The 20,555-nt window shown below is 36.8% G+C and overlaps 2 protein-coding genes across 6 annotated transcripts in view; one reads left to right on the top strand and one right to left on the bottom strand.

Moving 5' to 3' along the window:
- pappa2 (pappalysin 2) overlaps window positions 1-2,432 on the top strand; it is a 101,960-nt gene extending 99,528 nt beyond the window's left edge. For both annotated transcript variants that reach the window (XM_056477998.1, XM_056477991.1), the window contains exon 23: window positions 1,828-2,432. In XM_056477998.1, coding sequence (XP_056333973.1) covers window positions 1,828-1,932 — 105 coding nt within the window. In that variant the 3' untranslated portion in view covers window positions 1,933-2,432. The remainder of the gene's footprint in view (window positions 1-1,827) is intronic.
- A 2,370-nt stretch (window positions 2,433-4,802) lies between these two features.
- Window positions 4,803-20,555, bottom strand: part of astn1 (astrotactin 1) — a 433,021-nt gene continuing 417,268 nt past the window's right edge. For all 4 annotated transcript variants that reach the window (XM_056477943.1, XM_056477951.1, XM_056477959.1 and 1 more), the window contains one exon: window positions 4,803-5,609. In XM_056477943.1, the coding sequence (XP_056333918.1) occupies window positions 5,372-5,609 (238 nt within the window). In that variant the 3' untranslated portion in view covers window positions 4,803-5,371. The remainder of the gene's footprint in view (window positions 5,610-20,555) is intronic.

Genomic DNA, 20,555 nt, shown 5'->3' with positions numbered 1-20,555 from the left:
AAGCTTGAACTTTGCACCGCAGCAACCTGCGAAACTTGACGCATGACCCCGCGTTTCCGGTCTGACGCATTCGCGTGCATATGAATGGAAGTCTATGGGAGGAAAAATCAAGTGTGACCGCAGCTTGACTCCTGTCCCAACTTTTTTTAGAATGTGTTGCAGGTCTAAATGACAGGAAATGATGTATATTTACTAATGAAATTAGGGTGACCAGACAAAACATGAAATATTTTGTGTTCCTATTGTCTGCAATGAAATGCAAGTGAGAGTAAATTTGGAAATCACTACTTTTTTCTTTCTTTTTTCCATACTGTCACAACTTTTTCTGATTCAGGGTTGTAAATTAAAATAAATAAATAATAAAAAAATAAAAATAAACCAATGCTCACATCAGTTCCCAGTTTTTCACACAAAAAAATTACATGAGAATAAGGAAACAATGGTGTTTGAGTCACAGTATGGCTATTTTTTAGGTACTAAACTCTTATTATTCTACTTTGCCTAGGTATATCCAGATTTTCATTCTGTGGCACCTTTACATTCAGTCACGTTTTGCCTATGCATTTACACAACTGCAGCATTTCTGGGAGTTGAAAATGAAAACGTGATTTTGTTGAAATGTGCGTGCATATTATCCATAGGTATGCATGCATATCTGACAACCGAAACAACAACAGCGGACTTCAGAACCCTATGCCCAAGCAAATAGTTTAGAGTAGCTTTTTATTTGTGTGAACGAGGAACAATTTAAATGATTGCTGGGAGCCAGCTATCTGCAACTCTCACATGGTCGACCACTGATTTGCTGTCTGGTGCAATATGGCTGCCATTGCATCATCCAGGTGTTGCACACTGGTGGTGGGTGAGGAGATTCCACCCAAAAACGTGTAAAGCACTTTAAGTGTACAGAAAAGTAAGGATATATATATATATATATATATATATATATATATATATATATATATATATATATATATATATATATATATATATATATATATATATATATATATATATATATATATGTAAAGAATTATTATTATAATGTTGCGTATGCAGAAAACTTTTTCCATTGTTGTTATCTAATCATATCCTAATTCTACAAACCCTAGCCCTTAAAAACACAAACAGTCTAATACTGAGATGCGAGCTGCAAAGTAACATATTGTATTTCAGCATCATCAAAATAAAGTGCTACCACCATTTTTTTTTCTAAAGGTTTCTGAAATTCACCCGCAATATCTAAGTAAAAATTGTTTCTCCACCAATTTCTTTCACTGCAGCTTGATGTTTACTTTTCCTGCAGTAGGCCGCTTAGCTGGGAATTTGGGTTTATTTTGCAACCTGTGGTGATGGCACGAATCCTGGACGCGAACCTCCTCCTGTTGATTCTTAACATGTGTTCACCTCCTTTACTCATCTGCTCACAGTCGGCCTTTTCTTTCTTTCCATCTCTCTCTCTTTTTTCACCGAACGCGACCGTCCTGTCCTGATAGCAATCCTTTCTAGCATTAAACAAATCCTCCTTCCTGCTACGAAAATAAACACCCAAGCGGGCTTTTCCTCGTGTACATTTCGTCAACAGGCTAATATTCGATTGGTTATTGTGAGTAATTTGCTCAACGCTTGATATTGATCATACATCTGGAAACAGGTAATGCTTATTGTTTTGATCTACGGCGATGCCTCAAAGTATTTTTGAGGCGAATTACTTTGATCTCTCGTTCAAAGACTGCGTGTGTCCCGCATACCGGATCAGATGTTTGTGGCCCGATGTGTTTTGGACGACGTTTGTAAATAAAAAAAGTGTGTCCGATTGATTGACAGGTCATTCAGTTCGGGGTGGACTGCGATCAGGATGAATGCACCTGCCGTGACCCCGACGCTGGTGAGAACAAGCCAAAGGAGAATCAGCAGCCGGGAGCTCCATGAACCACAGACAGAAGCACAGAGAGAGAGCCAGGCTGATCAAAGGCAACCATTAAACTGCATCAAAACAATCCTCTCCAACGCTAATCTATAAAGTAACACCTAATATATTTTTCAGAAGCTCTAACATAGATGTAGATGTAGTTTCGACTAAGTTTTAGCCTGTTTGCGTAGCTGCTACATTGGTTTTTTAAATGACTATTTTATACAAATAGTTCTTGCTTGTTGTGAGGCACATTCTTCATATTGTATGTCGTTAATATAAACACGTGCTTATTTCAGACTGTCAGTTCTTGCAGAATTCTGGATCTTTGGTTTATTTTATACCCATTATATGTACATGCAAACCCTGTGAAACGCATGTGCGCTTTGGGAAATGACAGTTCGTTTATAGCAGTTGTAATGGAAATATATGATACTATTTTTGTATGCTGTTCTGTCTGTTCAAGTGTAGTTTCACTGTCATATCAATAAAGTATAAATACACGGTGGTAAAGACACAAGGCTGCTGGATTTTTTTTTTGTTTTTCAATTTCAGGTTGATTTTCAAATTGTCCAAAATTGTGGTCAGTATGGGGGCTGGTGGTTAGCACTGTCCCCTCACAGCAAGAATGTCACTGGTTCGAGTCCAGGCTGGGCATTTCTGCGTGGATTTTGCATGTTCTTTGGGTGCTATGGTTTCCCCCACAGTCATGCGCTATAGGTGAATTGATTAAATTGGCTGTAGTGTATGTGTGAATGGGTGTTTCCTAGTACTGGATTGCAGCTGGAAGAGCATCCGCCCTGTAAAACATATGCTGGATAAGTTGGTGGTTTATTCCATTGTGGTGACTTCTGTATGTGACTCCATGTATGTGAGCAACAGCGATTGTTGGCGACCAGATGGGCGTGTCGAATGACGCGACACAGTTGAGAATCCTTCAAATTTATGTAAATCAAGAGCGACTTTCTTGAGCGACAGCCAATAGGAGCACCAGTAGAAATCATGTGATCCTCTCTCAGAAGCTGGTTGTATGATCCGTTCTGTACACCTAAACAGACCCACGTTTGCAGCAGGTCACCACCCAGAGCGACATGAATCACACCAAATGGAGCCTGGACACCCTTTGGTGGTAAAATGTGATACTGCAGCCAAACAAAGTTTTTTTTGGAATTTGATTACTTTATTCGTAAAGGCTTTTAGCAATTTTGAGTGAAACTATAAAGTTTTTGTAAAATGTTAGTTTTATTTAAAAAAAAAAAACTATTTTAAATATTGTTAAATTATTATTATTTTTTAATTTTCAAATTTTCAAAAAAATTAACGATTGTAATTATTCTTTGATTATTTATACTTTTTTTCTAATTTACATGTTTGAGTCCCCCCGCCCCCAATTTCCCAATCTGACAATTGCCTTGTCAGATTTTTCAAAACATTGACAATTTATAAATGATACTGAATGATGTTAGAGTACATATTTCTCTTCTCCAACAAACAACATTAATCTCTTACGTTTTTCTTGTTTGTTAAATCTTAAAAACAGCATTGTTATTATTTTTTTGTATTTTACCATTATACATTTACCCAATTATAGAGACTTCTGCTTCTGAGAAGCTCATAAATATTAAGTGGCAACAATACAAACAGAAATAATATTAAAAATGAATAAATATTAAAAATCATGCGTCCTCATTTGTTCCTCAATGTCTTTCAAATTTCTAGAAAAGTTTACTTTTTCTCTCTCAAAGTGATAAAACAGTTTTTACTAGTATATCTTTGTCATGTAAACATACCTTCAATCTTCAAGGAAATCCCAGACTTCTCTTGGATGCTTAAGCCCAAAGTCTCTTTATGGCAAGTCATTTCACTCAGCCGCCATCTTTGAAACGCCTCTCGAGCAGTACGCTCGGGCATTCTGTCTGAAAGGGGAAACATCAAATTCTCCAAAACTGTTTGCCAAGCTTAGGATCACATTATATATTTGGAATCACCAATAAAATTAAACAGCAAACGTCTCATAAGTTTCTTTTCTAAATATCTGAATCAAACAAAATTGGCATATTTTCAGGTTGCCCGAGCTAATACCAACTCAAAAGGAACGAATTTATGACACCAACCTCATTTATGGCCATTGTACACATCTGGATAATGCTTCGTTAGATCGTGCTGCTCTTCTGATGTAATCCACAACTTGGTCCTGATTGCGAATCTCTTCCAGAGATGACAGCGACTCTTTGTTTACAAGTTTGTGAGCGTTTGAGTAGTTGCTGCCATGTGATGTGCGTTTGACAGGATGGACTGTACCTTACGTTTTTTTTTTTTTATATGAATTACAAAACCAAAAGAAAATTTGTTTTCAAGTGCTTTCGATTAATTTAAATGTAGATTTTTAAGCTTTATTTGGATCTATTTCTTATGTCTGTGAAGCAAGTATTGGCTGAGATTCCAATGTGTTTGTTGACCGCCAAACATAAAAGCACACGTCTGGTCCGAGCTTCTCCACTGGATAAATGTCAGTCCATATTGATCAATGATAGGCTCAAGTAATAGTAGGCGGGGCTTCAATCGCCATATTGACAGTTAAACTTTTCCCCATTCAAAACTATACGAGTGACACGTCTTGTGTATTCTATAGTCTTTGATAACCCACAATCCTTTCTCACAAATGTAAGCTCACATTCAGATCACCTTCGTCCAATCAACAACTGATCTGTTCACAAGCCCCACCCCACTCATTTTCAAAACGTAGTATGAAAGAATTTATTATAAATACCGCAATTGAGAAGACAAGTGGCACTATTCCACATCATTGTACCTTTAAAAGTCCGCATCACATTCATTGTTGAAACGTGATCTAAATAACTATAAATAACTATTGCTTTGTTTTGGGCAATTTTATTTGGAATAGGAAATAAACCATAAACAAGACATTATGTTATTGTACACAACTTTAAAATGCTAATTTTCGTAATACTGCTTATACTTTAAAAAACCTCCTGTACAGTTTCCTCGACCTCTTATACCTTAGTTACTACATTCAGCACATTAGTAATGTATTTAATAATGAATTCACATTTCCATTTGCTATAGCTCTTCCCATATCTATATGCACTACAGAGACAGACAGTTTTTTAGCACATTAAGAAGATACACTTTTAGTTCTTGTGAAAAAAGTTCTACCTATACAAGCTGGTGTATGCACCGTTTGACAAAATACACCACTAGTTCTAAATGACAATTTAAATGTAACTTCCTTTTGACTGTACACTGTACATATTTTGAATACGCAAGTCTGAAGTTGTATCTCTTAATTGCTTCTTAAAATCAGAACGAACTGTATCACGTTCTGACAAAATATTTTCCCCTTCTTCGATAAACGACTAATTAATGTTAAAAGTGATGGAGCAGAGAAGTCATATTTACTGTTGGACCCCTGACTTGTCCTCTGGCTGTCCAAGTCCTTTAAAGTTCCTTGGGTTCTCCATAATCGTTGTACATCACGGACAGCATCTGCTCCTCGCAGGCCTTACGTAAGTCTTGGCCGAGGTTCACCCAGCTGAGCCCGAACGCTTTGGTATCTGTGTATCGACAAGACAGATACTTGAGGGATGCTCTGCGCAGGCCAATCTTTGGTTCCTGGAGGAGCCCCCGACACCAACCGCTGAGCTCATCCAGCTGAGACAGGATCAGTCCTGCCTTCCTACAGGAGCAAACACACAAAAAAAGACAGCAAACACATCAGCGATAAGGTTATTAATGCGTGTTAGTAATAATAATCAGTGTTAGGGGTGACGTATTACAAGTTACGCGAGTTACATAATATTACTTTTCTAAGTAACGAATAAAGTACTTTTCAAAATTAAGTAATAATATCGGAGTTACTTAAAAAAATAATGAGAGTTACATTTTAGTTCAGTTAGTTCACTTTTAAAAAATAAATATTTTAATTAAAATGATCTTGTTGGATCCCGCACACAATGAGAGAATGCATGAACCGATAGAAATGAAGATGGCAGAGCCTTACATTTCTGCGATGGATATATTCTCATTATTTTGAACACATGGAAGAAAAGGAAAAGAGGATTATCTGAATGGACAGTGATTTCACTTTTTAATAAGACAAAATTAGCAAACGCATTGATTTAAACTTTCATTAATCTGTATATGCGGCATGTAAAGCTCTGGGGTAAGGAAGTTCCCAGAAGATAACATTGTCCTACATTAATTTTTGAATGTGTTTTTTTTTAAAGGCGAATGAAGGTTATACAGTGTGTTGTTACTTGCAGAGTTCCTCTATATAATAAAGAAGAAAAAAAGACCCTGCAAGTTCTGAAAGAGATTAAGCTTCAGCCATCAGAAAAAAGTAACGCAAAAGTAACGCAACACATTACTTACTATAAAAAGTAACTAATGCAACTATTTACTTTTTTGGGGAGTAATTACTTTATAAAGTAACACTCATCAACTTATAATAATAATATTAATAATAATAATAATAAAATGAAATAAATACATTTTCAAATCATGCATCAAAGTCATAAAAACAACAGAGAAAATAAAGGTATTATATAGAATATATAAATGATATAATATGAATATAGAAATGAAATAAGTGTTTTTTGATGTTTATTTTGATCAAAATATCTTAGATAAATAGAAAACACTACACAATTGAAGTCAGCCAATGTATCGGTTTTGCTAATTAATCGAGGCTGATAGACTGCTGCATCTTAAAACTGCCTTATGGAGTGACTGTCTAAAACATAAATACAACTCTTGTAAATTTAAAAGAACAATCGTAAAATGATTAATAAATACCTAAAGAATGGCACTATTTTTTTTCCATCCATATATTTCTACACAGGAAACACCTGTGGTCTTGATCCGTTTGGTCACTGAAATCATGTCCTCTGGTGTGACACTATAAGCTCATTTTTAAATCGGGCATTTCCATTGAAAACTTTAGTTTGTAAATTAGTAAATTAGTTGAAGACCCATATTCAAGATTATGTGATTGAAGCCCCATGTGAAGCCCACAATGTGCACCTGTTAAGTCTTTGTCTCAGAATTTTTCACATTTACTTTTTTAAAACCACTAAAAAATTGTATAAAAAAAAAAAGTTGTGTTGTCCTTTGCTGTGACACCCCTATTTATTGAAAATGTCCAACAAGTCTGACAAGTCATGGAAAAAAACATATTATTCATAATTTTACATACAATACATAACACAACAGTATATAAAGATAAGTGTTGAACAATGAAGTTCACAACACTCACACTATTTGTATATTATTAAAAGTAGTTTTTTCTTCAATCATAGTCACATCATAGGACATATTTAATGCCATTACAAAAACGTATTGACTTTTCTATAAAAATCAAGGATCTTTACTGTCTGATTTATATATAGACGATATAAAGTGGGTTTCAGACTGGACAAATATCATGAAATTAAATTCCATGCAATGACTTAAAAATATTACAATTTATTTTACCACTTCAATGGAGTTTCAGTGTTCGCCTGCTGCTCCTGACGGAGGTTGCATTTAAACAGCCTTTCATCTCATTTTACACTTGAAGAACTAAATAAATGCTTAAGTCTATTTAACGGATTATATATTAAATAAATTGCATCATCGATTCTGTAAAAGGGGTGACACGGTGGCTCAGTGGTTAGCACTGTCGCCTCACAGCAAGAAGGTCACTGGTTCAAGTTCTGGCTGGGTCAGTTGCCATTTCTCTGTGGAGTTTGCATGTTCTCCCCGTGTTCAATTGGGTTTTCTCCGGGTGCTCCAGTTTCCCCCACAGTCCAAAGACTAACCTTTAGGTAGGTTACTATATTGTGTATTGTTTTCTATTTTTCTAAGACTAACCTTTAGGTTGGCCTACACAAAATCTGTGTGCACAGAAATTCATAAATTTTTATACCATCATAGAGTCTATGTATTTTCTTGTGTTAATGTGTGTAAATTTATATTTATACAGTTTTTTAGTTTAGTTAATTTCATTATTATTATTATTATTATTATTATTATTATTATTATTATTATTATTATTTATTTTGGCTAGATTTTAATTTTTTAAACACCATTTTAAGGACAATATTATTTGCCTCTTTAAGCTATACATTTTTCGATATTCTACAGAACAAACCATCATTATACAATAACTTGCCTAATTACCCTATCCTGCCTAGTAAACCTAATTAACCAAGTTAAGCCTTTAAATGTCACTTTAAGCTGTATAGAAGTGTCTTCAAAAACATCTAGTAAAATATAATTTACAGTCATCATGGCAAAGATAAAATAAATCAGTTATTAGAAATGAGTTATTAAAACTATTGTTTAGAAATGTGTTGAAAAAATCTTCTCTCCGTTAAAAAGAAAAATGGGGATAAAAAAAATAAACGGGGGGCTAATAATTCTGACTTCAACTGTACTCAGTTTTTAGTTATGATACTCCTAAAATCATTTCACATAAATCTGCTGATTTTAATTTTTTTATTTTTACCAAATTCTCAGAAGAAATAGCAAAAAATGTTCTGGAAAACACTTGCTGTGCCTGTAGCCCATTGATGAAGTTAGTGCCCCTGTATATTTTCGCAAACACCAGACTTTCAGGGCGGGGGAGGGGGGCGAGTGAAATTGGACAAACTTGGACAAACTTTATAATTTTAACCAAATCTTGATTTCGCTCACTCACACTTCTCGGGTGTAATTTAATCCTATTTCTTTGCAATACTGTACAATTAAAACAAGGTTCCTGTACGAACGCTCACACTCATAGCCGACATGCATATCAGCATTTTGTGATATTTATACCACACAACTTGTATTATGACGCTATTGTTATGCAATGCTCTTGACATTGGCTAAAATGTTTGGTCCTCCGGTGGTTTTAAACATTGAGCTTTCCATCCCATTCCCCCATTCTGCAAACACCCACCTCACAAGAGCAGGAAACTGAAAGATTAATGAGAGCCTCCAATATAATAAATATAATCTGCAGGCGATGGCCATATTCAGCTCAAACACAGGGCTTCTGTCTGCACCCCTTAAACGATGCTCTTCAAAACCTGGACCGAGGACATCCACCATAAATCATGCCTGTGGTGTTTTTATATCAAATTGTAAAAAAAAAAAAGAAAAAGGAAAAAAATCCTGTCAAGAAGCTTCTGAAGTAACACAGAAGCGATTAGGTGAACGGCATCTAAGGCTAAATACCTGCGATTTCTATTAGCGCTGGTGATTCGAGAGGGCATTTATTGAGTATGTGTGAATGCAATGAAGCGCCAATTGCCTTCGCAAGAGACAAGTTGAAACGCGATCCCAAAAGTACGGAAAGAGCGATTCATTCCTAAGCCATAGCTTCTCCTCAAAGTCCTGCCAAACCAGAAGCTCAAAACTCCACCGCATAAATACCCAAAACCAAATCTGTGTGGAGCAACCAGGTTTTAGAGCCGTTCAGTGCTTTTAAAGAGTTTACAATTAAAAAAAATTGGTTGTTGAATTTAAATAGCAGCTTTCGAAATTCATTTCACATGACAAAAGTCGAATATAAATTCATTATTTACTTTGGATTCATGATGCATAAGAAAGGCATTTTAATGATGACAGAAATCACTAGAGTTTCTCTCATTTAAATCATTCTTTTAAACGCATTCATGTTTGTAAAATCTTGCCACATTTCAGTGGTTATGCGAATATTGGATGTTTATTTGCTTCAAACACAACCCCTGTGGTTTGTTATCCTTTATTTTTTTCAAGAAACTCAGTTTTGGTCTGCAAATAGCAACGGTTGTCACCATAAATCCCTGCATGTATGGAAGTGGAAAATGGCCTCTTATTTCCAAGGTAGGTTTTCACATTTTTTTTAAAGCGTTTGCCAGTGCTTCTTTCTCACTCTCGCTTTCTGAAATCTAGGAGGAAACAATCAGCCGCATTCCTCAGACACCCACAGAAACACACAACCCACCTCACTACCAGCTTCCACAACATCCAGAGAAATTGAGCAGCATCAATCTCCAACCAAAACAACACAAGCACTCTGACCGATCGCTGAATTCCAGCAATTAAAGCATGAGTCAGTCCAGTCCAATTAAGAGTGAGTCACAAAACTTTCTATGTTGATATCTCAGAAAGAAAGAAAGAAAACAGGAAATATTGTTATTCAAATCCATTTTCTTCCATTGGTTTTTATGCTGAGTGGGGTCGGTTTAATTGATAATTATCTTGTATTATGATTAGTTGGTGAAAATTGCATTTAAGTGACGCTGATAAGAAAACCCTAGTGAACTCTATGACTTTTGTGTTAAAGACAAATTCTCATTGTTTATATTTCCATGCTTAAAATTAAAATGCTTTTATGGAAGCAGTGAGATTGATGACGCATACAAGGAGGATAATCGTCAATCTTTCCAGACCTCCACTGGAGCAGCTTATCTGAAGTTGATACACTTGTGCAATATTTAACAAAAACAAGCTCCCTTCGCAGTGTAAATGTCTTGATGAATTAAAGCATGATTAAATGCTGTTTTTGAATCTCAATGCATTCACCCTTGAGTCTTCTTTTGGGTTAATTTGGTTAGTATAAACACTTATTGGCCTGTTCAGTAAACTTGTGCTTCTCAAATTTAAATGATGACGTAGAAAGTTAAAAATTTGGTTTATTTTTATAGTCCACTTTAGATAACTTTGCTACTGCAGGTCAATTTGCAGCTCAAGAGTATTAGTAGACTGCCTGCTTAATTACGTCTAGCTATAAATAATTTGCAACTACGTACCAGCATTTTTCAACAGAACCAAAGGGGCTGTTTACACAGGGTCTTTTCATGCATTTTTTTTCCTGATCAGATAAATGATTGTGAAAATAGCAGGTGAAAATACCTGCTGAAACGCATTCAAGATTACTTCATGAGGTGGTCTGGCTCCTGACAAAGCTGGACAGGATTAATGCAAGTTGTTGAAACCACACAAGTGATTTTTATTTCCTTCCAAAATGTAAAAAAAATAAATAAATAAAGGTGAGACTATATGGCAGTCAGATTTACAACCAAAAAATGCTGTTTTCTGTTTGTTCATACACATTTCATTCATTTTCTTTTCGACTTGGTTACTTTTCTTTGTTCATTTTAATTATTTTCATGAGCTGAAACAACACGATTCTTGGGGGGTTTTGGGGGGGGGGGGGGGGGGGGGCGGGGGGGGGGGGCCGGGGCTAATTGTTTTTTGTTCAATCCACTTAAATTTGCAAGGACTAATAAATTAACTTAATTCCGCCATATTGTCTCAACACAAATTGATTGTGTGGAACCCAGCATCGTTTACAGTGTAAAAGTGCTAATTTGAAATGCAATGGCAATGCCACAGATGACAGTTTGGAATGCTCTTTTCTGTTTTCTATTTTGTTATTTTATTTTTGATAAGCAATAAGATTAATTTAGCATTAATTTAATATCAAACAGCAGCTTTTACAACAGATAGGCCTACAGATCACAGATTGTGCCTACACTGAAAACTTAAATAAACGGCTTTAACTTCTTACACCTAAACGATTGAAGTTTTTCCAACTTATTCTTTAATGAAAACCATAAATTAAATGGAAACCAATTTATTCATGTAGTTGTAAAAAGCTGAAGTTATTAGTTTAAGTCAGGGGTCACCAAACTTGTTCCTGGAGGGCCAGTGTCCTGCAGATTTTAGCTCCAACCCTAATCAAACATACCTGAACAAGCTAATCAAGGCCTTACTAGGTATTCTTGAAACAATCAAGCAGGTGTGTTGAAGCAAGTTGGAGCTAAACCCTGCATGGACACCAGCCCTCCAGGACCGTGATTGGTGACCCCTGGTTTAAGTTATCATTTTTTACGGAGTATGTAAATTGAGATGACAAATAATAGAAAAATTGTATTTCTTTCATTTCTGTTTAATGGTTTGCTATATGATGTGCCAAAAATTAACACCTCCTTTTCCGATATTCCGTTTCAGTTGGAAGTAATGTGTAGCGCATCTATTGTGTATGGCCATACACCCAAAGTGCTTCACAATCATCATCCACTTGGATGATGCAACAGCAGCCACAGGACAATGGCACCAGTGCACTCACCACACAATGGCTATTGGTGGAGTGGAGAGACGGTTACAAAGCCAATTCGGTGGATGGGGATGATTAGGAGGCAATGATCGATAACAGCCGATGAAAGGGAAATTAGCCAGGACACCAGGGGGTTACACCCCTACTCTTTACGAGATGTGCCATGGGATTTTTAATGACCACAGAGAGTCAGGACCTCGGTTTATGGTCTCATTCAAAGATGGCGCTCACTGACAGTATAGTGTCACCTTCTCTTTCCTGGGACATTAGGATTCACAGGTTGAGTGCTCCCTGCTGGCCTCACTAACACCACACCACCACTAGCGCTTACTAAATACCAGCTATTGGTGGAGTGGAGAAACAGTGATGAAGCCAATTCCCCTTCATTTTGCTGGGGTATTAGCACCACAGACCACAGGTTGAGCAACCCCTGCTGACTCCACTTCCAACAGCAACCTAGATTTACCATCCAGGTACTGACCAGGCTCAGACCTGCTAAGCTTCAGTGAGTAACCGGTGTTAGGCTGAAGGGTGATATGGCTGTGGCTAGTAAGTACGTCAACATACTAAAATAAAAGTCTCTGCAGCTTCCAGTTCAGATGGACTTTAAGTATGTACAGACTCAATAAAAGTGTCTATTTTTAATATAGTTAATGAGGTTAAATAATTATTAATTCGGTAATAAACAAGTCATTTTGGTTTGGAAAGCAGTGCACTATGTTGCACTTCTAAATGGCACTGGTATTTATATGTTTTTGTCGTGTCGCGACACCAGACATCATGTCGCATGTTGCTAGGACAAGGTGTAAGGCCTTAATTTGATTGAACTATCATAAATGCATTATCACATTCTGCAAGCACCTACTGTTGAAGTCCTCTCAGCGGTTCGCTCTGGGTGGGAGAGTGTTTGATAACAGCGTGTTTTAATGCAGTAACCCCAGAGCAAGAAAGGAAAACCTTGCAACATGGAGACCATTAAATACAACCTTTTAATTTGAACCGAGGCCTCAGGTACGGTTGTCCAAATGACCATAATTAAACTCACCTGTCTCTACTGTGCGTCGGCGAGGAAGCGTTCACGTTTTTATATTGAACACATGGCTATGCTTAAAAAAGCATTTGAGCGCAATTCGAAAATCCAGACCATATTTGTCTTTGGTTTGTTTTGGAGGGTGTATCAAGATTACCACCCGGTTTTGTGATCAGCGTGATGCCTTGGTGATCCCTTTAAATGTACTGTAATCAGTTTGATTGTGTTCAATTTAAACCTAATTAGCACAAATAGCCTAATCAGATGTCTGACGTTAGAATCCGTAATAGAATAATCTGCGTTTACAATGTAATTTAAGGAGCAATAAAACAAAACATAAAAAAGCATGTAAAAGCTTGTGAAACAAGATATCGGGTTTAATAGCGATCAATAAAAATTAATGCGTCACAGTAACATTCTCACATGGATTCCAAGGCAGCATCCCATAACGCTGTGTGAAAAAATAAATCTAAAGCAGTGTCCAAAATTGCATGCCAAACACTAGAGTACGTATTCACAGCAAAGGTCATCTTAGCATGAATGTTTGTAGCTGGAGTGAAAATAAACAGTCTCCATGATGTAACTGTCATGTGACCAATGGCATCAGTTGCATCACTTCAATGCCATTCACAAATCCTCTGCTGTGGTCACATATGATGGTAAATGTGATGCACATTTCAGGATCTCACTAGAAGTAGTAGGTCGTCAGATTGTTTTACAATCGCTACACTTTCACATACCATACCATTTTTCCTACTATTTATAGTATAGAAGTAGGCATATTCTGATTCAGGGGGAGAATGTGTGAAATGCAGGTGAATAATGGTTAGGGAGCTAGACTTATAATCCAAAGGTTGCAGGATCAATCCCAGTCCCGGTAGAAATTGAAGATTGGGAGATTGAACAAACCTCACTCACTCTCCACCTTCGATACCCATCTATGGTGCCCCTGACCAAGGCATCCAACTCTTAATTGCTTCTTGGGGGTTTGAAGCAATAGCTGCCTACTGCATTGGGTATATGCTCACTGTGTGTGTTTGTGCGCAATTTCAGTTCTTGGATTGGTTAAAAGCAGAGGACTTTTTTGAAGTATGGATGAAACCATACTTGACTTAAATGTATTTGCATGAAACATACTTTACATTGATCATTAACTTAAATATTTGTAAGCATTTTTTAAGAAAAGAAAATTATTATGCTGTTAGCTTAGCAACATTCTAGTAACAAACTACCAAATTCCATGTCAAGTTATTTTGCTAGCATGTACTGTGGTACAATTGCCATTTTGAGACTCTTTGCAGTGTTGCTACCTAAATGAAATCTTAACAGCACAGTGTTTAAGACTTCATTAATATCCAAAAAGCACAAGAACGATGTTACTTACTTATTTTCTTAAGTATTTTGCTGACTCATGTACTTGTTCAAATGTTTTGAAGTAGTAATTTTAACTAGTGACACAGGCCTTGTTTAATGTAGCCATGCTAATAAAGTCATGATTTGTGGTTTGTTATGTTTGAAAACAGGAAAACACCAAATAGCCTTCAATTATTGTGCATTTTATTAGACAGCACAGAGAAGCATGATCATAACAGATCCTTAAAATGTTTTTTGACAACTTGGCTGCTTTTATATCGCGTCACACTCATCTATAATCAGCAGTTGCTTCATACTAGCATGATGATACATTTTGAATACTTTACATCCTACAGGACTTTTGCTGAAATCACGTTCATAGATGAGCTAAAGGTCATATAATTATGAGCTAAAGGCTCCAATAATTACGGACTCATTCATGGTGTCATCAAACTATACCTTTGTTTGTTGTGAATATGCATGCTTCAGTGGCAAAAAATACTGTGCCTTTATACTGGTCACTTTTAAGTAAAGTTTTACAAACTAATTTCGAGAGGAGCATGTGATATGATTGATTGTGGCTGGTCTCCCATCCGTAATCACTAGTAAGTCAATCGGCTTAATCCAAACTCACTATAAATAGCCCATCTAGCATTACTCCCTTATCTTCGTTTTCTGAAGAATCCCCCCCATCCACCACATCTCTACATTTCCTCCTTTACAGGGGGAGCTCTCGAGGACTACCTGATCTCGTACCCACTTACATGCACTTACGACCAGGCGGGAGCCCTGGGCTCAATTATCTCCGAGCTCAGGGTTCTCTCCCGAGACAGCATGCCAAACCTGCTAATATTATCAAGCAACATCTAAGTGTGATCTCTTAAAATTTTCATTAAGGTTGTAATGTCATCTTAAATGGGATATTTGTACAACTTAGCATGTTATATTTGTTTTTTGTCAAAAGCCGATGTCCAGAGCTTGACATTAACTTTTTTCATCACCAGCCACTGTGGCTAGTAGATTTCCAACATTACTAGCCACTCGCCATTTTCACTAGCCACACTTTTGTCTTTGGGAAAATATATTTTATATGCATAAATTTGACTTTGGCATGCTAAAATTACTTGAATTAAATTTTGTGTAATGTCCACATGCCTCCTCATTCATTTCACTTTTTGTGTGTGTTTGTATTCACTTTTTTTGTGTGGGAGCTTGCTCAATGTGCACGATCAAATGGGTTGTCGCATTGTAATTAGTTTTTTTTTTCACATGACTTCTCAGAGCTTAAAATTAAGGATTTACCAAATTTATCTCTGACCACACCAAAAATAAATAAATTGTTATTTCTTAGCCACAAATTTTAAATAATATATCAAAACAAGCAAAATATAGCTGTATACATGCACTTTTTAATTCAACAAAACATTTCTGTTTTGTAAAAAAAAAAAGACATTTAAAGAATTATTGTCATGTAGGCTTTATCTAAAATATAGACAGCAGTCTGTCCTGGCCAAATGTCCCAGATCAGCAGTTTAACTACATATAAATATGTTATAGTAAAAAACAATAATTAAACCACATTAACAAAAACACCTGTAAGCAAAGGAAAGCAGGTAAAAAACATACCGTGTGTGATAATGAAAGGATAGTTAGGCCTAATAATAATCTGTTTAAAGAATAATTTAAACGAAAGCAGTGACCGCTGTTGCTTACAAAAGGATTTTTTAATAATTTTTTTAAATCTTGAGCTCTTAAAAGCAGCAGGACTGTGGCTGCTTCTCGATTCTGAGAACACATTTGCACGCATATTGGGCCATCTGCACTGTCCGAACCCCTTTTTAAGAAAATGACAAATTAAAAATTATTTTTAACCAGCCAATGTGGCTAGTGGGAGTGGCTGTCTTACCCGCCATAGCGGAAATCAACCGGCATTTGGCACATTGGCGGGTGTTAATATCAAGCCCTGTCGATGTCCACCACCCTCTAAATTGCATACATTTAAACTGAATGGAAACATGTACATTTCACAAAAATGCCCAAATTTGCCATTAAAAAAGTTTTACTCTCACATCAGGGGCTTTTCATGATATTCGTAAAAAGAGATAATTACAAAATCTGCAATAGAAATGAGACTAGGTCATCTATGAAAACCTGTAGACTGATTTTCATGTGAGGGAAAACAAAACAAAAAGAATTAGTTGTTGGCTGCAGTGCACTTTACAGTCACCGGTGATGACAAGGATTTCCAAATTCCAACAAAACTTCAAAATGTTTACCAACCTGGGCGCCCAGTTCGTCTTCGCATCGCCAAGTGAACTCTCCAAAGCTCTCGTAGCGTTGATTGTAGTGGTATAGAAACTCGGTGGAGGGTTGGTGAGCCCAGGTCCATGAGTGTATTATAGGCCGTCTGCTGCTCCTTTCCACTGGTGTAGCCGTTGAACAGGTTGTAAATCTTATCTGCGATTTCTGAGGAAACATTTAACCAAATCAGATCATATTGAATATTGTCTAATCCAAAAGTTCATTCATAAATCAAGCAACTCTCTACCTTGAGCCTTGACATCATCCACAGCAGGACAGGGAGTTTTGATCGTCAACCTCACTCGACTGGAGCGTCGACCCGTGTTATCCACTGTCCACAGCCGAAACCTGCCATGACACAGTTAGATATATATATCATTTACTCCGCTTGCTATATGCACAGTTATGACCTTTTTCAATAAGCTAGTAAATTTTCATGCTATACTCAGTTGATTATTTACACAGCCTGATTGATACAAATACTAAAAGGAATAATATTGTAACACATAACAATTTGCTGCATAACAATACATCATTTTGTAAAGTGAAAGGTATCACTTTATTTTGAATGTGCCTTTAACACATCTTGTTGAATTTAAGTTACATTAAATCTACATGCCAACTACTTCTCAATATAAGTAGACTGTTAGGTTGGGGTTAGGGTTAGTGTAAGTTGACAAGTACTTGAAAAGTCTCATGTAGTCAGTTAAATGTGTTGAAGGAGCAGTATCAACAGATATTAAGCAGACAGTCTGCTAATATTCAAAAGTGAAGTAATTAGAATGTAGCGGCAATGCAACTTTTAGTCAACAAAATGCGCAATAGGGGCCATCAAAATAAAGTCTTACCAAGTTGAACATTGCTGGAAGCAGGTGACACCAGAACAAAACAAACATTTGATTTACAAATGGCTTTGCCCACTCTTAAGTGCTTTTTAATATGGATTAAAGTAGGGATGCACAACATATCGTTTTATCATAGATATTGCAATACGATCATTGGCAATAGTCACATCGCAGGATTTGCAATGTTGAGTTTGTAAACTTTTACATCTCTATGTGTTTTTTAGGCCTGTGACTATAATGATTTTTGTATAAATAATTCATTCATAAGAAATTTTACCATTTTTAATTTTAACAACGATTAATTTTATTTAATTATTTTCATTATTTAATTACTGTACCTGAATACTGTTAGACTCAGAAAATGGCGAACACAGTTTATTTCAATTGCATGTATTCTTTATAGTATTTATAGATTGTTTATTTCATGCAGATGCACTCCCACTACAGAATCATCCCAATCAAAGTGATCAATTCTTTCCAAAGATATTCAAGTCACCTGATGAATTTGGATTCATATCACAATATCTATTGAAGAATAACAAAATATCACAATGTTAGATTTGTCCAATACTGTGCAGCTCTAGATTAAAGTATGTACAATGGCAGTGGGACGCAATTCAATCCATCTTTATTTCTATAATGCTACAATACAATTTAGATTGTTTCAAAGCAGCTTAACAAAAGTTCTAGTAAACTGAAACTGTCAGTCCAGTTTTCAGAATTGAATTTCAGTTTAGTTCATTTCAGTGTGGTTTAATTTTCACTGCTGCAAGTCCAAACACTGAAGAGCAAATCAATGTGCAGCTTCACAACTCAAGTCCCAAAACCAAGCGAGCCAGTGGCAAGGAACAAAACTTCACAGATTGATGAAATTGAAGGAAAAAACCTTGAGGGAACCAGGCTCAGATGGGCACTATTTCTCCTCTGGCTAAACTCAATGACTGCATCTGATGCCCAACTACAACTCCAGCTACTGTATTCTGAACTTAATGCAATGTGTATGGTGTGCAATATCACAATGCTACTTTTCATATCAAGTGTGCACTGTGCAGAATTTTACGCTGAGCGTATGTGGAGAAAGACGAAACTAGTAGTCCATTATAATATCTATAAAGACAGTCTTCGTGCTTTTAATATGGAACTAAAAACTGCTAGGCAGACTTTCTTTTCAAGCCTTATAAACAGCAACGTAAACAATGCTCGTAAACTCTTTGCAACGTTAGAGAAACTCACAACCCCCCCCAGTCGGATTCCCAGTGAGCTACTCTCTGAAAGCAAATGTAATGAGTTTGCTCATTTCTTTACTGACAAGATCAATAATATCAGAAAGGCAATCAGCTCATCCAATCAGCCAAGTTGTGTCGAAGTCAGACTAGCTCAACCACAACTTAAGAAATCAGACATTATGTCCGATTTCATGGCAATTAATGGCAAAATCTTAGAAGAGATCGTGCAAATTATGAAAACATCAACCTGCAGTCTTGACACGCTCCCCACATCATTCTTTAAAACGGTGTTTACCTGCTTAGAAATGGATCTTCTAAAAGTGGTAAAATGCTTCACTTCTCTCAGGGATTTTCCTAACTCACTTAAAACTGCAGTTGTTAAACCCCTCTTGAAGAAGAGCAACCTGGATAACGCCATATTGAGCAATTACAGGCCCATCTCAAATCTCCCTTTCATTGGCAAAATCATTGAAAAGTTGTTTTTAACCAGGTTAACAAGTTCCTAAACTTCAAGGGGTGTTTGGACAATTTTCAATCTGGTTTCAGACCACATCACAGTACAGAGAGCGCCCTTATAAAGATAATCAATGACATCCGCCTAAATACAGATTCAGGCAAACTAACAGTGCTGGTACTGCTCGATCTCAGTGCTGCATTTGACACTGTCGATCACAGCATGCTTCTGGATAGGCTGGAAAACTGGGTTGGGCTGTCTGGGACGGTCCTCAAATGGTTCAGATCTTACCTTGAAGGAAGAGGTTACTATGTCAGTATAGGTGATCATAGGTCGAGGTGGACACCCATGACATGTGGAGTCCCACAAGGCTCGATTCTGGCACCACTCCTGTTCAACCTTTATATGCTCCCTCTGAGCCAAATAATGAGAAAAAACAAATCTCCTACCACAGCTATGCTGATGACACTCAGATCTACCTAGCCTTACTGCCTAATGACTACAGCCCCATTGACACCCTCTGCAATGCATTGATGAAATTAACAATTGGATGTGCCAAAACTTTCTTCAGTTAAACAAGAGAAAACTGAAGTGATTGCGTTTGGGAACAGAGATGAGGTTCACAAGGTGAATGCGTACCTTGGCTCTAAGGGTCAACAACAAAAAATAAGGTCAAGAATTTTGGTGTGACTCTGGAGTCAGATCTGAGTTTTAATAGTCATATCAAAGCAGTTAGTAAATCAGCATACTATCATCTCAAAAACATTGCAAGAATTAGATGCTTTGTTTCCAGTGAAGACTTAGAGAAACTTGTTCATGCTTTTATCAGCAGCAGGGTGGATTACTGTAAAGGCCTCCTCACTGGCCTTCCCAAAAAGACAGTCAGACAGTTGCAGCTCATCCAGAACGCTGCGGCCAGAATTCTGACCAGAACCAGGAACTCAGAGCACATCACACCTGTCCTCAGGTCTTTACACTGGCTCCCAGTTACATTCAGAATAGATTTTAAAGTATTATTACGGGTCTATAAATCACTAAATGGCCTAGGACCTCAATACATTATAGATATGCTCACTGAATACAAACCTAACAGATCACTCAGATCTTTAGGATCAAATAGATTAGAAATCCCAAGAGTTCAGGTCAAAGCAGGGTGAATCGGCTTTCAGCTACTACGCCCCTCGCTGCTGGAATCAGCTTCCAGAAATGATCAGATGTGCTCCAACATTAGGCACGTTCAAATCAAGACTGAAAACACATCTGTTTAGCTGTGCCTTTACTGAATGAGCACTGTGCTACGTCCGACAGATCGAACTACTATGTTTTTCTCTTCTTTTAATTCTT

This window comes from Danio aesculapii, chromosome 2, assembly GCF_903798145.1.
Source record: "Danio aesculapii chromosome 2, fDanAes4.1, whole genome shotgun sequence".
NCBI lineage: Eukaryota > Metazoa > Chordata > Actinopteri > Cypriniformes > Danionidae > Danio > Danio aesculapii.
The sequence above is the reverse complement of the archived record's forward strand: the minus strand, read 5'-3'. Positions and strand labels throughout refer to the sequence as shown.